Source organism: Dunckerocampus dactyliophorus, chromosome 8 (genome assembly GCF_027744805.1).
Source record: "Dunckerocampus dactyliophorus isolate RoL2022-P2 chromosome 8, RoL_Ddac_1.1, whole genome shotgun sequence".
NCBI lineage: Eukaryota > Metazoa > Chordata > Actinopteri > Syngnathiformes > Syngnathidae > Dunckerocampus > Dunckerocampus dactyliophorus.
Window position 1 is genome coordinate 9,850,541 of NC_072826.1, and position 20,984 is coordinate 9,871,524.

The 20,984-nt window shown below is 43.5% G+C and overlaps 1 protein-coding gene across 5 annotated transcripts in view; it reads left to right on the top strand.

The window, feature by feature from the left end:
- Positions 1–755: 755 nt before the first annotated feature.
- Positions 756–20,984, top strand: part of LOC129186128 (calmodulin-binding transcription activator 1-like) — a 69,327-nt gene continuing 49,098 nt past the window's right edge. For all 5 annotated transcript variants that reach the window (XM_054784048.1, XM_054784049.1, XM_054784047.1 and 2 more), the window contains exons 1-3: positions 756–915; positions 2,820–2,915; positions 11,050–11,153. In XM_054784048.1, coding sequence (XP_054640023.1) covers positions 891–915; positions 2,820–2,915; positions 11,050–11,153 — 225 coding nt within the window. In that variant the 5' untranslated portion in view covers positions 756–890. The remainder of the gene's footprint in view (positions 916–2,819; positions 2,916–11,049; positions 11,154–20,984) is intronic.

Sequence of the window (20,984 nt, forward strand, 5' to 3'; positions counted from 1 at the left end):
AACACAAGACTTGAATGTGACGTTATTCGACTCAGAGGCACACAGAGTGCAGGCAGCAGGTCCACAAATTGGAGTAAGTTAAAATCAGATGATGATTTGGTTGGAAAATGTATAAAAGACCTGCTAAAGTTGGGTGTTTGGTCGAAACATTCTGAGTTTGAATTGTAGCTATACGGACTATATCAGTCTGCTTTTCATCTTTTAAGTTTCCAGCTACCCCGAGAAGACAGCTGTTGCGCATGCGCACAGCCTTAGCAGGCGCATGCGGAGCTGTCCTTTCAGCACCCCAGCCAATGACAGCTGCCGCCAGCCCACGCGCATCCACAGTATTTCATTTGTGTTGTTTCCCCCCCCAAATCTAAATTCCATTTTTGTGTAAACGGATTAATCATGGCGAGCGTGTGTGTGCGTGTGTGTGTGCGTGTGTGTGTGAGAGAGAGAGAGAGAGAGAGAGAGAGAGAGAGTGATAGAGAGACAGAGAGAGAGAAAATGATGATGGAGGCACGGTGAATAGGATGAGGAGGCTGTCAAGGTGTCCTCGAATACAGACGTCGTTTAGTGACGTGCCAGGGGCGGCAGAGAAGAGAGGGGATGCGTGCTGAACGTCAGTGGGCGGGGCATGTGAAAAGCGCCTCCATCGCGGATCCCCGCTGCCAATCAAAAGCGTTTGAGCCAATAGCCTGGCCGGACGCGGCAGGCTCGCCCACCCACCCCCACTGAGTCAACTTCTCGGCCCCGCCCCCCTCCTTGAGCTGTCCTCTCTGTGAGTGTGAACGCGCATGCCCCCCCTCCCCTCCACACCCCTCTCCTACCACCACCACTAGGTCGAGTCGAGGAGGAGGAGGAGGAAGAGGAGGAGGAGGAGGGATGAGGCGCGCGGCGGAGGGGAAATGGCTGCCGAAAACAAGCCGGAAGGTAAGACAGAAATATCGCTTATAATTCGAGGTGGCACCGTGTCGCTATATTTGAGCTTCAGACGAGGCGACGACGGGACGTGGGGGGACCGAGGAGGGCAGAGATAAGAGCCGGGCTTTCCCCTTTCTTGTTGCCCGTCCCGAAAACACGGAGGCGGCTGGTGCTGAAACAGCGACTGTGTTGGAGCACCGACAGCATAAATAACGGAAGGAGAGTTGTCCTGTCGGTAGGCTGGGAGTGAATCGCGTTTCCCCCTCCGAATCCTTCCCAAAGTACAGCTAGAGTGCTTTTTTTTGCGGGGTTTAAGACAGAATGGGATGAGAGCGGATGAGAGAAGATGAGAGTGCTTCACGCTGAAGGAATTCAGATGCGTTGCGCGTGCGTGAGCTCGTGCGTGTGTTTATCTGTCTCTCCTATAAAGTATAATAGACCACTGAATTTCCATTTCCTCACGCACACACACACACACACACACACACAAACACACACGCACACACAGCCTTCAAGAGCTCTCAGTGCACCATGCAATGTGTTTGTGCGTTTATGTTTGTGTCATGTGTGGTTGTAGTTGCTTTTGGCAGTAAAGGTGACAATCTAGTTTCATTTTGTGGGGGTGAGGGGGTGTTTAGTATGTGTGTCCCTTCTAGCTGAGACCATTTGTTTCAATTTTTACTCCCTCCATTGAACTCTTGAGGTCATTATCACTCACAGCCACCATTTAATCCAGACTGTTATGCATTCGTTCATGCATTATTTAAGAGGTGGCAACGGTATCTCTATCTCGTCTCATGGATTAATTAATGTATGTTTTATTCAGTGTCTTTTATTTGATTTGTTTATAAACACCCTCCGCCCCCTTCATCCTTGTCAGTGTGTCCTAATGATTGCTTCTGTTCAAAGCCAACGTTACACAGTTCCTCGACATGACATGCATACGTAAGCGTTGACGTAGCAACCACTCTGGATTACATTCAACTATTAATTGGATATTGTTGTGTGGCAGATGTTGCAACCTGCTCTCCACTAGGGAGTGATACTGAGAGGTGTTTTTCCAAGGGGGCAATTTTGAGACAACCATACATGTAGTGTCATATATTTGTAAAGCCTAGTTTGTGGCACAGAGCACTTAAAGCCTTTGTGTATCGCACACACATACACACACACGTGGAAGCGAGCGTGCAGTGTGTAGCCAGAGGCAGGGGGAAGGTCGTGGGTTGAGAGTCCCATTGCGTGAAAAGACTGGAACTGTAAGATGAGACAGAAGGCCTATGGGCAGTTCAGCAGGCAGTGTACCACATAAATATAAAACCATCCCCCTGCCCATATTGTAGTGCCACACACACTGCACGAGGAAGGCTTTTGTCCATTGCTCCTCAGTGTTACATATAGGGAGGATGTTACAATTTATAAGCCCCAGCCGAGCTGAATGAAAGCCAAATGAATCATGGCGCCGAGAGCAGAAGACAGCCATCCCCTCTACCCATCCTCTCGGCCCCCGAGCCGCAGAGTTTACCATTGGGCATGAGAACAGCATCCACCATATAGCTTAGAAGACCCTCTCTGTGAGCACTGGTTGGAATAGTTTGTATCATAGCAACAGTGGTCAGGGAAACAGAAATGATGAGGGTGAGGAGAAACTAAAGCAGGGTACAAGTTAGTCACACAAACACATACACACACGAATACGCACAGATAGTGTTTCGGCTGTGGCCAATCGATCACAGGACACGATTGATGCTCAAAGTTAGTGGATCAGAAAATGGATCAGCCCACATTCATATCACTTGGAGTTGTATTTCTGGGCTTAAGAGGAGGAAGAATGAGATGAGGCGGCACGGCTGCCAAGGAAAACCAGAGTGTGGAGCTTCTCCTAAATATGTCTTTGTCTTTTTCTCTCTTTGTAGGACTGAAGAAGATAAGAAATCCAGAGCGAATGGTCAGGATTGCTGTTGGTTACACGGGACACACCCCTCCCAAGAGTGATGACACTGACGCCAACAGTAAGAGGCACACAAACAAATCCTCGCACACGTGTGTGTTTAAGTGCCATGCTCACATTTGTCTACGGTGCAGGGTAACTCTGGGAGCGTGTATAAAAGCTTTCTGGCAGAATGATGTGATGCGGGAACTGAGGTCTTGCTCTGTAACAGATCACACTTACACACACACACACACACACACACACACACACAAAACAAACATACACTCTATCTTCGTGTCTCACTGCTGAGACGTCATGATAATTCAGCTCTGTTACACATCATGTTTATTCATGCATGCCGGTACAGTATTAGCAGACACACACACACACACACACACACACACACACACACACACTGCACATCACCATAGAAAGTCAGAGTAAAGGCAAGGCTCATTTCAGCTATTAGTAGTTTATTGTCATACTTAATCTGTACACATGGCATGATGTATCTGCAATCCTCAACGGACTGAGTAGGTCACAACATGCTCGGTATGTGTGTGACGATGTGGTGTATGAAGGGACTATAGGGGCAAAGATTGCTTTGATTGGTTATTGAATGAAGAGGACATTGCATAGACGACATGCGTGACCCTATGTGTATAACCAGGAAGGGGGACTTCAAGGGGGACTTCAAGAAAGTAAACAGCTGTCAGACACGGCAGGGGTTACAGATGGGTATCAAATGCACACATATAAACAAACATGCTGGTGTACATATAACACACACATGAATAGAATATAATAAGAGTTGGCTGTTCAATAGGAGTTGAGGCTTGCTATCCTTGTCTCCTATCTGTTCTCTCGTCCCAGTTGGAGGATTACCGGAGGAAAAGTTTATCAGCAGAATGATAAAATTAGCATGCACGCCCATCTCTCCGTTCCCCCCGCCCCCTCATATCCCTCTTTCTCTCCTCCTTCCCCCCTGCACTCTTGCTCATCCCGTGCAGTGCCCCCCCCCCCGCTCCTTCTTTCTCCCTGCCCTGCTGCCCTCCCTCCTATCCTGCTAGCTGCTGCGCAATGAGCCTTTCTTTCTTTCTGTCACATTAATTTTATCCCGAAAAGAGAGGGGGGTGGGGTGGGGGGGGGGGGGGGGGTATGAAAATTTCCCCTGACGCATCCCAATATCAGTGGGGGAAGCGTTAGGAGTTGCATTTGGAGCATGTTTCTCTCTCTTTACTGAGGAGAGTTATAATTAACTGACAGCCTTCTCACAAGGGCATTGGCTTGTTTCTGTGTTAAATATGGAGATGACAGTTTTATGAGGTAAAATATTCATCAGACATAGGGGCCCCTCTTCTGTGTGATTTGGGTGTAAATTACAGCATTTGATCAGCTACTAAAAAGCAATGTTTCACTTTGGTCAAACACTTTCTGGCACACATGCACTCATGTCACTTAACATGCCATTAGGTCTCGTCTTTGCCACCTCATTTGGATAATCATTCTTTTGCATATGAGAAAAAAAAAGTGGCACCTCTAAAAATACCACTGAGTTCGTTTTAATGTGCTTTATTTATTATTTTCTAATATTGTCTATGCTTGACAAGCAGACAAAGTGGGCTAACATTGTGGGCCTCCCTCCAGAATGTGCCAATATTTAATCAAATTTCATGGATATTCTTATCAACAAATGTTGTTTCCTTACACAGTTGTTGTCAGTTTGGGCCTATCCACATGCTTCTCTGATGAGCACAGATGGTATGGCAAGCCATACAACTACAATCGACTGTTCTTTGTCGCCATCTGATGGGCTTGAGGCGTAACTACAGTGTTCAATAGGGTTTTCTGTCGTAGTCTACTCACCACATGCATCCCCATCTCACGCCTCTGATGTGCTCTGATGTCCCCCCCATGGGAGGTACGCCTTTGAAAACCCCTGCCTTATGTCACACTTAACAATGATACTACAAGTCCCAGAATGCACTGCAATAGCTGCATTGTCATGTAGCAGTCCCCGCTCTTCTGTTGGCAGTGCGATCATTTGTCTGTGCACGAGTAGCTCTTTTGAATCAAGTTCAAGAGTTATATGACACAAATTGTGTTTAATGTGCTATTTCTCCAAATTGTGACGCTGGGTTCGCTAGTTGTTATTAGCTTGAACGGCCAGTCCTCAAGTCCCTAATATGCGCTTGACTGTGATGGCCTTTGAAGAGTTAAAAAGGGTCTGCTCCGTATGAAGGTTGTAAAAGAGTTAGTGAGTTAACAGTAATATAATCAGCATGTCGGCAATCACATCATGTGCATATGCAGGTGTAGAGCCAGTAGTGAAAACAATTAGTATAATATTGACTACCTTATGAGTGGTTTCAACTAAATGTATTATAATGAAGTGGGTTGTGCGATTATGCATTCTTAACAGACAAATCTTGACTAATTAGGTTGATTATAAAAGTAATAATGTTATGTTTAACTACTAGAAGGTTCTGCTATTTGAAGGTTCTTTGTGATTAATATTCCACCTGTGGGTTGATCACTCCTTAAGTCCAAATCATAGATTTACCCCAACACTAAAATAAAAGCTATGCCATTAATTACATTTGAAATAGTGATAACAGCATGCTATTTTCTAAATTTAGATTCCTGTTCATGTGGCGTCCTGGGACAGGTAATTTCCCTGGGTAGCCAAAAACTTCAGAAAACTAAAGTTTTTGCCACATGTCCCATCATAGTACAGCTCCACTGAGGATCATTTGGAACAGATGGAAGCCGATTACCCAGGCTGAATATTTTGAAACAGGGATGCATTTTGAGAAATAACACAACTCTTTGGGGTGTTAAAGCTCATCTGCAAAGTTGGTCCTGTGTTGAGCAGGGAGAGGCATCAGGAGGATGGGTTAATATGGCCATCGTGTCCATGAAGGTGCGCTTTGAAAGGGATTTCAGCACCAAGGTCACCGGTGGGGGGGGGGGGGGGAAACGGCTCTGGGACAAAAACTGTGATGTGTGTGCTTTGATTGGCAAGCATGGTGTGTGTTTGCATGTGTGCACGCGTGGGTGTGTTTGTGTGCAGAATGGCTTTGTTTGATGTGGTGGTTCTGGTACATTTCAAAGGCGAGGCTCTGATGAGAATTCTTCAGAACAGCAGGGGGAAGGGAGGGGGGTTATAGCCAGGAGAGGTGGGGTTTAAACGCTGATTGGCATTCATGGCAGAGAGGCTGGAGCGCTGCTAAAAAAGAAATTAGGCTTTAACTAAGCTGCACCATTCAGCTGTTTAACTAAGCTGCTGCACCATTCAGCTGTTTGAAATTCTGTCTTCTCAGGCCTTCTATTAATAAATGCATAATTGATTAGGGGGAGCATACGTGCCTGAACACACTTCCTCCCGACACCTACACACATACAAGACGTCCCTCCTGTCCAGCAGCACCACTTATCTCGCTGTGCGTCTTTGTGTCGCTCCACCTCTTGTCCTTGCAAAACTGTCCCTGTGTAAATATTCCTCTTCCCTGCTAAGTTTCTTGTCCGTCTCTCATTGGCTCCCTGCCTCTGTGTCTTCTGCTGTGACCCTCCCACTCTTTTTCTCTCGTGCTGTCGTCTGCCCTGAGGTAGAGTATAATTCCTATCTTCCCAGGGGAGTCATGAATGGATGCCCTCCACTCAAATGCTTATCAATAACCTTTGAGAGCGCACTCTCTTTGATTCCGAGCAGCATATCTGTTGGGCACACGCTCACAAACGGACACAGATACACTTGCACATACATCAGGGGCTCTATCTTTGAGAAGGCATTTCGAATTGGCCAAGTGGATTTTTTCTAATGCATCGTGGGATTTTGTTAGTCCACCTAGTGCACTTCTCTGCCTTTGCAGCAACAGTTTTGGTGTCAACATCCACTATGATTAGTGGTTGTGCGCTTATAGATCCCCCAAAAAGGGCAACAAATTACATATATTGATATTTTCAAAGGTGCAACTTGGGTGAGTGAGCACTGCTGCCTCACAGCAAGAAAGTTGTGTGTTTGAATCTGCGTCTGGCTTCCTCCCACAGTCCAAATACTTATATTAACCAGAGACTCTAAATTGCCTGTATGAACGTTAACGGGAATCATTGTCTCTGCAGTATGTTGGTTAATTAGCTGCAGCACCCACACGGCCCTACATAGGATAAGCAGTAAAGAAAATGGATGGATAGGCGGATACATGTATTTTCAAATGTCTATATGATATCTAATGTATGTACAGTATAGCAATGTACAGTACGGTATATCAGTGGTTGATGTATTAATAATCGTCAACAGACGCTACAAACAACACCGACTATAAAGTCAGCACAATCCTGTAAATTGCATTTTGTGTAAAATAAAAGTAGACTCAAGATAAACACATTTTTAGTTTGGCACAGGAGTTGGCGGATCACATCACACACATTTTTAACACTAAGGGGACATGTGCATTTTTGAAAAGAATTGGAAATATCCGTCTCACCACAAGCCCGTGAATGCATTTAGACTGTGTTCTGACTGCTGATTGGATGAGCAAGGGAGGGGGCGGTAGGCTAGTGTATGCATCGAGTCTCATTGCACGGGAGAGAAAAGGTGTGGGAATTTTGAGTTGAGTCTGAAGCGAGTCACTTAACGAGAGCATAGCAATATGTGCTCGGAGCCCGTGACACGCTAATCGCAGAGGTGGTGACTCCAGGAGAGGCAGATAGTGTGCCGCGGGAGCTGACTGTGCACTCATTGCTTGTGACTGCACTGTGAGGCGGGGCAGACCTTTCCGCAGCAACACACAACAATATGTGTTTTCATGTTTACGTCTCCAAATACCAGAAAAATCTCCCAAAGATGTCAGGAAAGTCCTTACATTTGTCGCTAGTCGCTTATGAGAAAATAGGAGGGTCTGGAAAGCACTCATAGCACTTTATGGTTCAGTGCATTTAAAAAAACAATTTGTCTCTTAGAAAGAATGTAAATGGAATGAATCCACACCCAAACTGTAGTCATCATAAAATCTGCATTAACTGTAGAGGCAGCATTTTAACTTAAAAGTGCTGTCTGCCTTGGCTAGGTACTGCGTGGGGGGAGGGCTAACCCTCGAAACTGTAAATTTCCTGCTCTGATGCTGCAAGCCACACCCCATGCAACATATACGCATGCACATTAGTCATGTTTGTTGTCAGTTTTGCGACTAACATCAGCAATCATTGAATGTGTATGGCCTTTTTTTTTGTTGCAATCTTTTCTTTTAAACCTTAATGGGCAACACATGCTAGCCGTTGGTGGTGATTTTATATAGTTTTGGTTGAAAAAAGTGACGTATGGAGCCAAAGAGGGACAGCACCTTTAACCGTCACACAATGTGACAATGAGTTAGCTGCTGTCTCATAATAAAACGTAACAATAAAATGCATATTCGTTGTTAACGCGCAACATTTACAAGGATGATGGTGTCAAAGATGCATGTTCCCTCATATGCACGCAGTTCACTCTTCATGTGCATTCAATTTTTCTGCTTTCATGATTATTTTCAAGTTCTTGCTGAATTAGTAATATTGTACTGAGCAGCCGCAACAGAAAGTCATGGCTAATTTACCATGACTTTAGGTATGGTTACATCAAAGACAATATGAAAGTAAACACAGCTTACTGTTCATTGTGTATTGCATTTTTGTATTATATAATTGCTGGTGTTGCAATATTGTTCTGAGCAGCCAGGACAGAGACATACTGTTTGTCCAGTTTTTACATGTCTATGATCTTCTCCTCATTCCGTGGTAGCATCACAAAGAAAAAACACACAAATACACAAAATACAGTGTGTCTCAACCTTTATTTAGCCAGGACACATATTTACATTGGAAAAATCTCATGCCACACCACCTTACAAAAATGTCACGAAAAATATATATGCAATGGCTGATGGGCAAATTATGTACCTTCTGCCATCTAGTAGAAGTGCATTTAATTGTTTTGCCTGTCACGATACGTCGCTGGCATATATAGGTGAAGAAAGACATATTTGTTTTAGATACATCATTTTTGGACCAATTAAGTGAAATTGGATACTTAGCCACCTTTTAACCCCTGATGATCTCTCACGACACCACTAATGTGCCACGGCACAGTGGTTGGGGATCACTGCTTTAGATGCTTGAATTTTTGTGTGTCCTTTGAGGCATATTTTTTTCCCCAAAGTCTTGGTTGCATTCCAAATTGTACAACCGTTATCCAATTTGCAGGTTACGCTGTATATCTCCTGGGAGTTAAGGTTCACGTAAGACTTATGTTGTGTTATATTGTGTTGAAGAAACTAAGCATAGTCTAGTGCAATATGGTGACTATGCTTACGCGTTTTTGGTCATTTAAGGGATTTGCATGTACAGTCTCTCGTTTATTGCGGTTAATTGTTTCCAGACCCGGCTGCAATAAGTGAATTTCCGCCAAGTAGGATTCAATATTAATAAATGGAATATTTTCGTAGTTTGAGCATAGAAAACCTGTTTATGACTTTCTAAATAGGTTTTTAACATTATTAGAGCAGTGTAGACATGAAATAACACCCCTATAGTCACCTTTATACTCCTATTATTCTTTATTTAAAACGCATTGCTCAACTGTAATGTGCAGAATACGGGATCACTGCAGGGACAGATGGCTGCCGTCAGCATAGCAAGCTACCAGGATAATTAGTTCCAATTTACTTATTCTAAACTTAAGAAAGTGTTTCTAATGGACTGGGGAGGAAGGACAAAGTAAGAAGCCAAAACCTTAACACTTCCACACGGAATGGGAGGAGAACTGGGAGCTATTTTGAGTCGGACATGCTATGGCTGACTACATGCAGTGTGAAGGTAATCTAATCAATGTCATGTAACATTACTGATGCCTAGTGGCCAGAATATTTTATATAACTTGTTTTTAAATATTTTTTGACAAATTATCGTCCATCATCAACCACCAAACAGCATCCATTTACTAATTAATACATTTTTGAAAAACCACAATAGAGTGAGGCAGCGATGTTCAAACCGCAGTGTAGCGAGGGATTACTGTACATCAGCAATTCTAATCCAGGATTCTCAGTCTTTATCATACATCATTTACTCTTTAGCTCCTACAGAAGACTACCTTCTATCGTCTCGTCTCCATTACCAAGGAACACTCTAGAGTAGCATTTAGTTAAAAGAAATAAGAGACACCCATGCCATTGTTTGAGATTGTTTCCTATCAAATATGCTGGTAATGTATGATAACGGGGCTCTTCCAAAACTAAATCTGTGTCTGTATTGCCTCATGTATACTGTACACCTCCACTTACAGTCCAAAGTAGTCTGCCGCACCGTATGTGCACTCCATGCTTAACTTGACTTTGTACCCTGCCTTTAAAATTAGCAGCCCAACACTAATATACCACGCTAGGTATCACCCATGAATGAAAAATAAAATGATGGACTTACACTTAGATGGCCCGTAAATGTATAATAAATATATAATAGAGCTAGTGTGCACTGCAGCGTGTTCCCTGACTGCATTAATGAGGTTTAATATGTTTTATGGCCTCAAAGACTATCCTTGTCAGACATGGTTTTTCCCTCACTGATGAGCTAACCTTTTGTAATCTGTATTTCTCATAAATAAAAAAACATTTCCCAGTACCGCACATTATAACGGATTAACCTCCTGTTACCAAAATCTGCTTCTTATGTCCTTCAGATGCCTGAACCTTTGTGCTAAATCACATGTTTAAGATCTCTTAAGACGTTTAAAACTAGTACTCAGAAAGAGTCTGCTGTTTGATGTGTTTGATGTATTCTAACAATTTTTATCTGTGAACTTCTGAGAGCTATAACTACACATTCTAGGATGTTTCCAAAGAATATTTGTATGCATATTGTCGACGTTTTCTCCTTTTTCAATCATCTCCAGTCATGACAACTCCCACTGTGGCATTCCATTTCACAATTTTGCCTCTTCGCCGTTTTTGGTAAAGATATTGATGTTGTTTTGCAATGTGCGGCTGTCAGAGAAGCTTTCCGGCATCAGTAAACACAAATGGTATGCTCTGAAGCATACATAACTAGCGGATCAAACTCACTGAAAGGCATTTCGTAGATTCTCATCACTTCAAATATCTGGAGACATGTTTGTTTTTGTCTTCTCCTGTTACTGTAGTCCAGTCCTGTACCTTCACCTTGATCTCCCACTGCTACAGGTGAGCCGGGCCAGTTGAAAATCTACCTTCCTAAGAAGCTACTAGAGTGTCTGCCCAAATGTTCCTCTCTGCCCAAGGAGCGCCATCGCTGGAACACTAACGAGGTGAGAATGTGGCACACTCATGAGGGAAATATGCGTGACAGTGAGATGAACTCAGTGTGTTGGCTGGTGACTCATCTCTTGCTAAAGTCACCATGAGGGCTGGATGAAGAGGAGGTAAACAAACATGAGGGTAGTTTTTTCATTATGTAAACTTAAACCTGTGACACGAGAAAAAAAGCAAAAACAAAGCAAAGCTGGAGCTGATTTTGGCGTATTATGTCATTCTGTAACCCCAACAGGTTTGGGACATACAGTATATGCTCGCAAACAATGGCTCTGGATTGGACAATAATACCCCCTTTTCCATTGCATAGTACCTACCTTGGCACCGTGGAGCCTTTTCCATTGGCAATTTCATCGGTGCTATATTTAGTGCCTGTTCAGTCAGGGTTCAAGACATGAAAAGTTTATATGGGCGATGCTGATTGGTTGAGCAAAACACTATAGCATCATTGTAACGTTTGAGGATATACTGATAGACATGACAAAAATAAACACGAAGAGTGTCACGATATACGCAGCTCAGGAGATATACGATATCGGGTTGACGAGAACGAGCCGAGACAATATTTTAACATTACTTTTAAGAAAACTACAATGACAAAATATAGGACTGGACAAACAGACTTTTTTATTTAACTGAGTCACAAAACAGTGCAAGTGCATTTTGAAATGTTTTATACTTTTGTATTCACGACCTAAGCCTTGTGCTTTTAATTGTCCGTTCTTCTTCCCACAAAAAAAATGATAAAAATGATAAAAGTTAAAATGATGATGACAGAAGTTGTCTTACTAATCATTTATGTTGACGTGTAGTTCTAAAAAGACACATGGAAAGTAGGTTGCAGCTTGCAGCGGATTAGCTTTATGTTTACGCTAAACTACAGTTCACATGATGTTTAGCCTGCGGAAGCAGGAAGTAGTGAATTTCTGAATTCGATGCTGCTGTCACATGTTTTGATAGAAGTCACATGCAGCAATCGGTTTGTGATCTAACAAATCTTATGTAAGTTTGATCAAATGTAGACTTAGTGCAGCTTCTGCTCGGACATTAACACTACATTAGCATTAGCACATTAGCACTGCTACTTCCATAGGACATGTATTATCATTCACAGCTGTGATGCCATTGTTCGGTCTGATAGACTTCTGGCTCCTCTGTTCTCGTGAGACAGCTTTTCTCTAAATGAGAAATATGATCACGTTAGAATCTCGTGACACCCGTAAAAAGCACATATGCTAACTAGCTTACTCTGTTGCTGTGACTGCTCACTGGACGCTGCAGTATTGTACTTTTCTGCAATGGTCCACTTTCAAGCTGCCCTCAGTCTCCTCTTGAATAAAATGGTCTGTTAATGGCCAATAGCCACATGCTGAGAACTAAGAACAGGAGATCCTTGTTCTCAATTATTGTTTTGTTAATGTGTCTTATTCCGACTGATGTGTTCAGTGTGGTTTCCCAAGATTTACTGTTATATATAAGTGGAAAACACAGCGCCCCAAACGGATGCAAGTATAGATGGGCTGTTACTGTGCAGTGGCAAAGCAGCATATGAAAAGGAACCATCTTACTGATGGGATTTTTCTACTGAAAATAAAAGAACCCATGATCAGCAGAAGAAAAACTCAAGTTAGCATTGTTGCCAGGCAACCATAGAACGCTCTCAAACGTGATAAACAATTTGTTGCTTTTTTTTTCTCTGTAAATGGTGGCACAGAAAGCGTGTGTAATGTAACAGACAAAACAAAAGGAACAAAGATGAAAGGCTCTCTGTGGTGAGTGAACACCAAAAGCAGTGTCCATGCACCTAAAAGGTTTGATGACTGTGAGTTATTTTTTCACACTTCATTAGTCAGCCACAACCACGTGTGAATTCTTAGTTGAGAAGGGAGGACAGAGCTGATTCTATATCTGTGGAGGGTGTGAATCGCAAAAAAAACTTTCTCATGCTACTGACTTTGACCAAAACTTTTGACTGTTATTGTACGTATGTGAGTCACTGACCAACAACAAACCGAACTGAAAACCATAGTCTTAAAAGACTTGCCACAGAACCTTATATCCAATCCACAACACGAAAGTTTGTCAACATTTGTTTCTACTAGGGGTTTCACGAGACACTCAACTCACAAGACGAGGCGATGCACGAGATTGAGCCCACCGATTAAGGACGAGATCTTGACATTAACTAAATAATTAATTAAGAAAAATACAATCAAAAAATATGACTGGACAAACAACAACCAAACAATGCAGGTGCATTTTGAAATGTTTATTGTCCAAATTGACTCTAAACAATATTTTTGTCAACATTTTTTGATCCCAAATAAACCAAAAATCTTATGATAATACTGTATATACAGTAATCCCTCGTTTATTGCGGTCAATTGTTGCAGAGTAGACTCGGACTAAGTGAATTTCCGTGAAGTAGGAGTCCTTCTTTATAAATGGAATATTTTCAGTTTTAACATTATTTCAGCCCTTTAGACATTAAATAACACCCATATAGTCATATTTACATTTGTAACACCCAATATGGTAGATATAATCATAGAAAATAAGCCATTTAGGACATCTTACCTTGTAGGGCAGCAAAATTGATGGAGGACCGGAAGTGATGTCTGGTGGTTCAGAGTTGAGTTTACTGTAGCTTACTGTAGGCTATGGGCACAACAGTAACCCGTGTTAGTATTATGATGATGATGATCATTATTACTATGTCATTAGAGAACTTGACCTGGGATTAGACCGTCGTGAGACAGGTTAGTTTTACCCTACTGATGATGTGTTGTTGCAATAATAAACTTATTATTACTCCTCACTAAGCTACAACCTTGTCGTGGTGGGGTTTGTGCGTCCTGATGATCCGAGGAGCTAAGTTGAGCTCACCACTCATGGGAGGGGCCAAAGGGGTCGGGTGCAGAATGAGCTGGGTGGCAGTCGAAAGCGGGAATTTTGGCTGTCTGATCCTCAGCTGCACAATCTAGCTCTCGGTACGTGGAATGTCACCTCTCTGGTGGGGAAAGAGCCGGTGTGCGAGGTGGAGAAGTTCGGGTTAGATGTAGTCGGAATCACTTTGACACACGGCAAAGGCTCTGGAACCAGTCCTCTTGAGAGGGGCTGGACTCTAGTCCACTCTGCCATTGCCAGCAGTGAGAGGCGACAGGCAGGGGTCGCAATTCTTGTTGCCCCTCGGCTCAGGGCCTGTATGTTGGAGTTGGCGTACACCCAGTGTACGAGAGGGTAGTTTCCCGCCGCCTTCAGGTGGGGGACGGGTGCTGACTGTTGTTTGTGCTTATGTGCCAAACAGCAGTTCAGAATACCCAACCTTTTTGGAGTCCCTAGAGGGAGTACTGGAAAGTGCTGCCTCGGGGGATTTCCTCGTTCTCCTGGGGCACTTCAACGCTCACGCTGGCAGTGACAGTGAGACCTGGAGAGGTGTGATTGGGAGAAACGGCCCCCCTGATCTGAACCCGAGCGGTGCTTTGTTATTGGACTTCTTTGCCCGTCACAGATTGTCAATAACAAACACTATATTAAAGCATAAGGGTGTCTACATGTGCACTTGGCACCAGGACGCCCTGGGCCGCAGTTAGATGATCGACTTTGTGCTTGTGTCATCGGACTTGGGGCCATATGTTTCAGACACTTGGGTGAAGAGAGGGGCGGAGCTGGCAACCGATCACCACCTGGTGGTGAGATGGCATCAATGGTGGGGGAGGATGCCTGTCAGATCTGGCAGGCCCAAATGTACTGTGAGGGTCTGCTGGGAACGTCTGGCAGACTCCCCCATCAGTAGTTTTAACTCCCACCTTATGAGAGCTTCGACCGTGTTCTGAGGGAGGCAGTGGACATTGAGTCCGAGTGGGCCATGTTCTGTGCCTCCATGGTTGAGGCGGCCGATCGGAGCTGTGGTCATAAGGTGGTCGGTATCTGTTGTGGTGGTAATCGCAAAACACGTTGGTGGACATCAGCGGTGAGGGATGCCGTCAAGCTGAAGAAGAAGTCCTTTTGGGCCTTTTTGGCCCAAAGGACTCCAGAGGCAGCTGACAGGTACCAGCAGGCCAAGCTGTTTGCGGCTCTGGTGGTCGCCGAGGCAAAAACTCGGACGTGGGACGAGTTCAGAGAAGCCATGGAGAACAACTTCCGGATGGCGTCAAAAAAATTCTGGCTTACCATCCGCCATCTCAGGAGGGGGAAGCAGTACACTGTGAACGAGATGGTGTGCTGCTGACCTCAACTCGAGATGTTTTGGATCGGTGAAAAGAATACTTCAAAGACCTCCTCAATCCCACCAACACGTCATCCAATGAAGAAGCAGTGCCTAGGGACTCCATGGTGGGCTCTTCTATCTCTGGGGCTGAGGTTGCCGAGGGGTCAAGAGGCTCCTGATGAGATCAACCCAGAGTTCCTTAAGGCCCTGAATGCTATGAGGGTGTTGTTGTTGACACAACTCTGCAGCATTACGTAGAATGGAGTGGTGGTCTGACTGAATAATAATGCAGTATTTCCTTTAAAACATCATCTTTCACTCTGTAATGTTGTGGAATTGCCGCTGGTGACATGCATTTTCTCACAGGGAATTCATACTGTCTAGCGTTTGCAACATTTCTCGAAACGCTGCCTTTTCAACTGTATTAAAGAGCAGCATTTCTTTTGCAATAACTTTCTGTGAACACACACTATTTTGCGCTGTTCCGTTTGTATTTACTTTGTCGACCAAACGTCTCAGTGAGTGTCGACTGTCGGGACGAAGGTTCTGCATCTTGATGTGTAGTTGTTTCCCAGATGGAAAAACAGGGTCAGGGGGATATGATTGAGGTCGGCAAGTTTGTTTTGTTGCCGTTTATGTCGCTACCACTTACAATAAATTGCTGTGTCTGTACGTTAGCGGCCCCGCCTCCCCCATAGACACAAACCGACTGTATGACTGACAAGATGTCACATTCTGTTTGCCGTTGTTCAATGAAGCATCTCGGTGCTGAACCAATGCACAGATTGAACTCTCTTCCTGCCTGTTTGGAGGCGGGAGACGAAGAAAGCAGACACGCATGCACATGGAAATATATGGGGGTCGGCAAAATTTTTTAGTTCATTTTCATTTATCGTGTGATTAATTAATTAATTAATTATTGCACGACAGTTTTTTTTCCTGACCATTTTTATTCAGTTTAGGTTGTAATTGTGAATAATATAGACATTTTTGTTTCAACCTGATAGTTATACTGTACATGCTAGCCGGTGGTATTCTAAAAAAAAATGTAATTTGGGGTGAATTGCAGACAGTCGCTAATTAGTCATTGGTCAGAAAGGTGCTTCATACAATTCGCTGAAGTACATCAGCATCCAAGTAGAAACAAGGAATGGGCAGGTGACCTGGAGTCTATACCAGTTGACTTCGAATGATCAGAGGGCACATATAGATTGCAACCTTTCACATCTATGAACATTTTAGAGAATCTGCCCAACATGCATGTTTTTGAGATGTGGATGAGGAAGCCGGGGTACCCACACTGGCCAACATGCAAACTCTACACAGAGATGTTCCAACAGAGATTCAAACCCAGATCTGACGTCTTAGCCACGAGGCCACTGTTAAGCCTTAAAAAAAGTATCATTTTTATAATGACTTTACATGGTAGAAATGACTGAGTAAGGTATGTTTTTCCATGTAGATAGCTGTTTTTCAGGCCATATGGTGGACGTGGGTTTGAACCTCCGTTGGGGAATCTCTGTGTGGAGTTTGCATGTTCCCCCATGCGTGCGTGGGTTTTCTTCATGTGCGCATTCCTCCCACATCACAAAAACATACATGTTAGGTCAATGGTCCGTCTCAATTGTCCATAGTTGTGAATGTGAGTGCAAATGTTTTTTTTGTCTATATGTGTCCTGTGTTTGACTGGCGACTAGTTCAAGCACACTGCCTCTCGCACAGTGTCAGCTGGAATAGGCTCCAACTCAGCCGTGACCCTAATGAGGACAAGCGGTATAGAAAATGAATGAATGAATGAATATTTGTTGTTTAATCTTTTAACAAGAAGATGGGGGTGATTTCATACCAGCAAAACTTTTTTGCTGCCTGTGCCACTGAGCAACTTTCCCAAGAATGACTGGGGCTCCTTCTCTGATGCTAATTCCAGTTCTCATTATACATCCATGTATTCTATCAGCATTTGAAATTTACACCAGGGGGCAATAATCTACTCGACTTAATATACACAAATATCAAGAACGCCTACAGAGCCATTTCCTTCCTCCACATGGGCAACCCTGACCACCTATACAGTTCTACTAATAATAAAGTTTTGTTGAAAGTTTTGCTCTTTTAATAAGTGCTGTGTGCTTCTCCAGCCTCATGTAAGCTTACACATGACGGCATCAACAATGATGATATTAAGAGGTCAAGCTAGCAATTTACAGGTTTGTCGTCAATAGTATCTTTTGTATGCATTGCACAGCGCTACACTGGTAGTGCGCGACATTCATCGCGATGCGGTTGGTCTCTACTGAGGTATTTTCTCCATGTGCAGTCGGAGCACTCCATTACGGATGAGTGTTTGTGTGTTTGTGTTATTGATTACCAAGTCGAGCATTATTATGCAATGCAAAGCTGATTTAGCTCGTGGTTTTTCTCTCAGGAAAGTCATTACATTTCTCATGCAATCCATCTCAATGAAGGTCATACCGGGAGTTAAGCACGACGCCGACTGAACAGTGGGCTCACGTGAATAGGCTGCATGTGTTTAAAAAACACATGACCGCTACTGGTTAGGTTCAGGCTGAGGGGACCAGCGCACCCCCCATACATACTCAACTCACCATCTTGTACTCTCTATTAGTGCCTGACATTTTTGGGGATTCTCATGGGACAGAAGTCAATTACACAATCCATCATGTGACTGGGCCGCTCAGGAAAAATGTCAGCGTGAGGAAACAGGCCTGGAATCATAACAATGAGGACCGTTTTTATTCAAATAAATGTATATTAACAAACAACATTTTCTGTTTTAATGTCAGGCATTGTGTTTTGTTTCCATGTTCTGTTCTTGTTGTTGCAAGCAGCCACCAGAGCAGTGCATGACGTATTTGGATTGACGACACATGGCGCTGTGCCAACTTGGTGGCCATATGGTGGGAATAAAAAAGCTATGCAGCACATTGTCAAAGTAATCGAAGAAAAGGCTGGCAATAACATCACATCAAAACCATAGCGTTTCCTGACGCCGGTGGGATTATGTTGTCGTGGAATTGGGAAGAGACAGGTATATTTTTGAGGAAGTGGGTTGGGTAGAGGAGTGGATTTACACTCCTGCGTCACCCTCTACCCTATCAGTATCCCTCTTTCCCCCTCTCTCTTCCTCCTTCTCTCTCGCTCTCTGCTGAGGAGGTACAGGCTCAGTTCAGGGGGAGGTTCAGTGTCCCTCAGCGAATTCCTTCAAAGCTCCTCTTCCGACCAGGCAAAGTTTGCTGCATATTTAAAGACACCATTGTGTCTTCGGCTTCTCTAGCTTGGTGCTTTCATTGGGCCATATGTCTGAGCTAGAAATGCTCTTGTTGCATGTACTATACCTGTTCCAGCCTGTGCTTACTTCACCTATGCGCAGATCTGGACAGCTGAACTGGATAATCATGCGGCAACAAAAATGGATTGTTCTCTTTTGTGTCTGTTGACATTAATCGTCCTGCAGCAACTTATGGAAATGAGGACATAAAAAACTAGACTCTCCTGTACAATCTAATGCAGGGGTCTCAGATAGGTAGCTCATAAGCTGCTAGTAGCTAGCCAGCAGATGCTGAGTAGCTTACCAAAAGTACAAAAAATATTTGCTGCAACTCTTTGTATTTTTTTAACTGTTCAATTGAGCACACAGTCAGGAAATCGAGGAAGATCTTGGTTCAAATTTCCGTTGGGCATCTCTGTGTGGAGTTTGCATGTTATGCCCGTTCGTGCGTAGGTTTTCTCCGGGTACTCCGGTTTCCTCCCATATGCAGGTTAGGTTAATTGGCGACTCTAAATTGTCCATAGGTATGAATGTGAGTGTGAATGGTTATTTGTCTATGTGTGTCCTGCGATTGGCTGTCAACCAGTACTGGGTGTACACCGCCTCTCGCCCGAACTTCAGTTGGGATAGGCTCCAGCATACCCACGACCCTAGTGAGGATAAGCAGGATAGAAGATGGATGGATGGATGTTCAATTCAGACATTATAACTGTATAGACAGCTGTCTATTTAATGACGAATTACCACAAAATGGCAGAAAGACCACGTACCACGTATCCTTACTGGGGTCACAGGTATGCTGGAGCCTATCCCAGCTGTCTCTCTTTTCCTTTTGTCAAAGTAGCTCAAATAGTGATGAAAGCGAGTAGTGATGATAGATAGTGATGATCTAATGCAATCCAAAAAGAGAACTTAATCGCAAATTATGCCATTACAGAGATAATAATAATAATAGGTTTGACACAGTGGCACTGACACAGTGAGATATTGATTTAGCAGTGTTTATTATTGTAGTCAAGTCAGTAATAATTTCTATCAAAACTGAGAACGATTTTTTCTAAATGACAACGTTTTTAATGTGTTGTGTTGGATCTAATTAGATTGTCCAGATGTGCCTAATGAAGTGGCTGATGAGTGTGTATGACCAGCGTAAATCTTGACCAAGCCAATTTTAAATGCTCATAGGACACTAGAACCTCAAAGGTTGAGCATAATCCATGCCAGGATGCTTGTTGTTCATTTTTAAATAATGTGGTCCAGCGTCAAATTTAAACATTCTAAAAAGAAGATAACCGCTGTTGTGTAACAAGATGGGGAAAAAAACAATAAAAAGGTTACTCACCCTTTGATGATGTACTGTATAGCAAACGTGGTGGGAGGGATGGAGGAAGCAAGGAAATCCCCTCACATAAGGAGTAAAGGAAGCTCAATTTGCACTGTGCAATCCGTTGTTTCTTTTGTTTTGAAATGATTGTTGACTCAGCCATATTATACTGAGCAACCTGGACAGAGACACATGTAACACTTTCACCACAATGTCGCAGTAAGTTCCATTACCAAGTCAAAGACAATACAAAAGCACAATATGTGCTACAATTTTGGACCACTTTACAACATTTTGGTTAAATTCCAAATTGTACATGTGGCTTTTGATTCTATACAAATCAGTTGACAAGCAGATCAAATTTGCGTTAAGCATATCAATCGTGTACATGCCCTACTATGTATGAATGATACAGTATGTAATTACTCCCCACTCTAGATGCTGCTCACGAGGCTTGGTGATACGTTGTAGAAAAATAGTGTACTTACAGTATGTGTCTGCGGCACAGAGCATGATTTGTATGAAGTGTCATCACACACACACACACACACACACACACACACACACACACAAATTTCCCTGATTCCTCCTTGTGTGTGTATGAAGTGTGAGAAAAACAAGACAAACAGATTTAGATTGAGTTGCACACAGGTCATACAAGTCTTCATCTGAAATGTCCTTATTCTCACCTTTTCCTGTGTATGCCTCACCCTATCTACGTGTGTGTGTGTGTGTGTGTGCATGCGTATTTGTTTCTTTGCTCGTGTGTACGATGGCATATGATCCTCTGATCTCTGTTTTGTCACGCATGGCTCCCCCTGACACCTTGGCCTCCCACGAGCACTGAGCCGAAACCCCCCCGTTCATTTTTACTCTGTCCACTCCTCCTTCTGCTCTCTGTCCTTTCGCTCTCGTCCTTCTCTTCCTCCCTCTCTCCCTCTCTCTCCTTTGTGTATCTACTGATGTGTGAAATTATTCTGGGATGGAGGGATGGATTCCTCCCC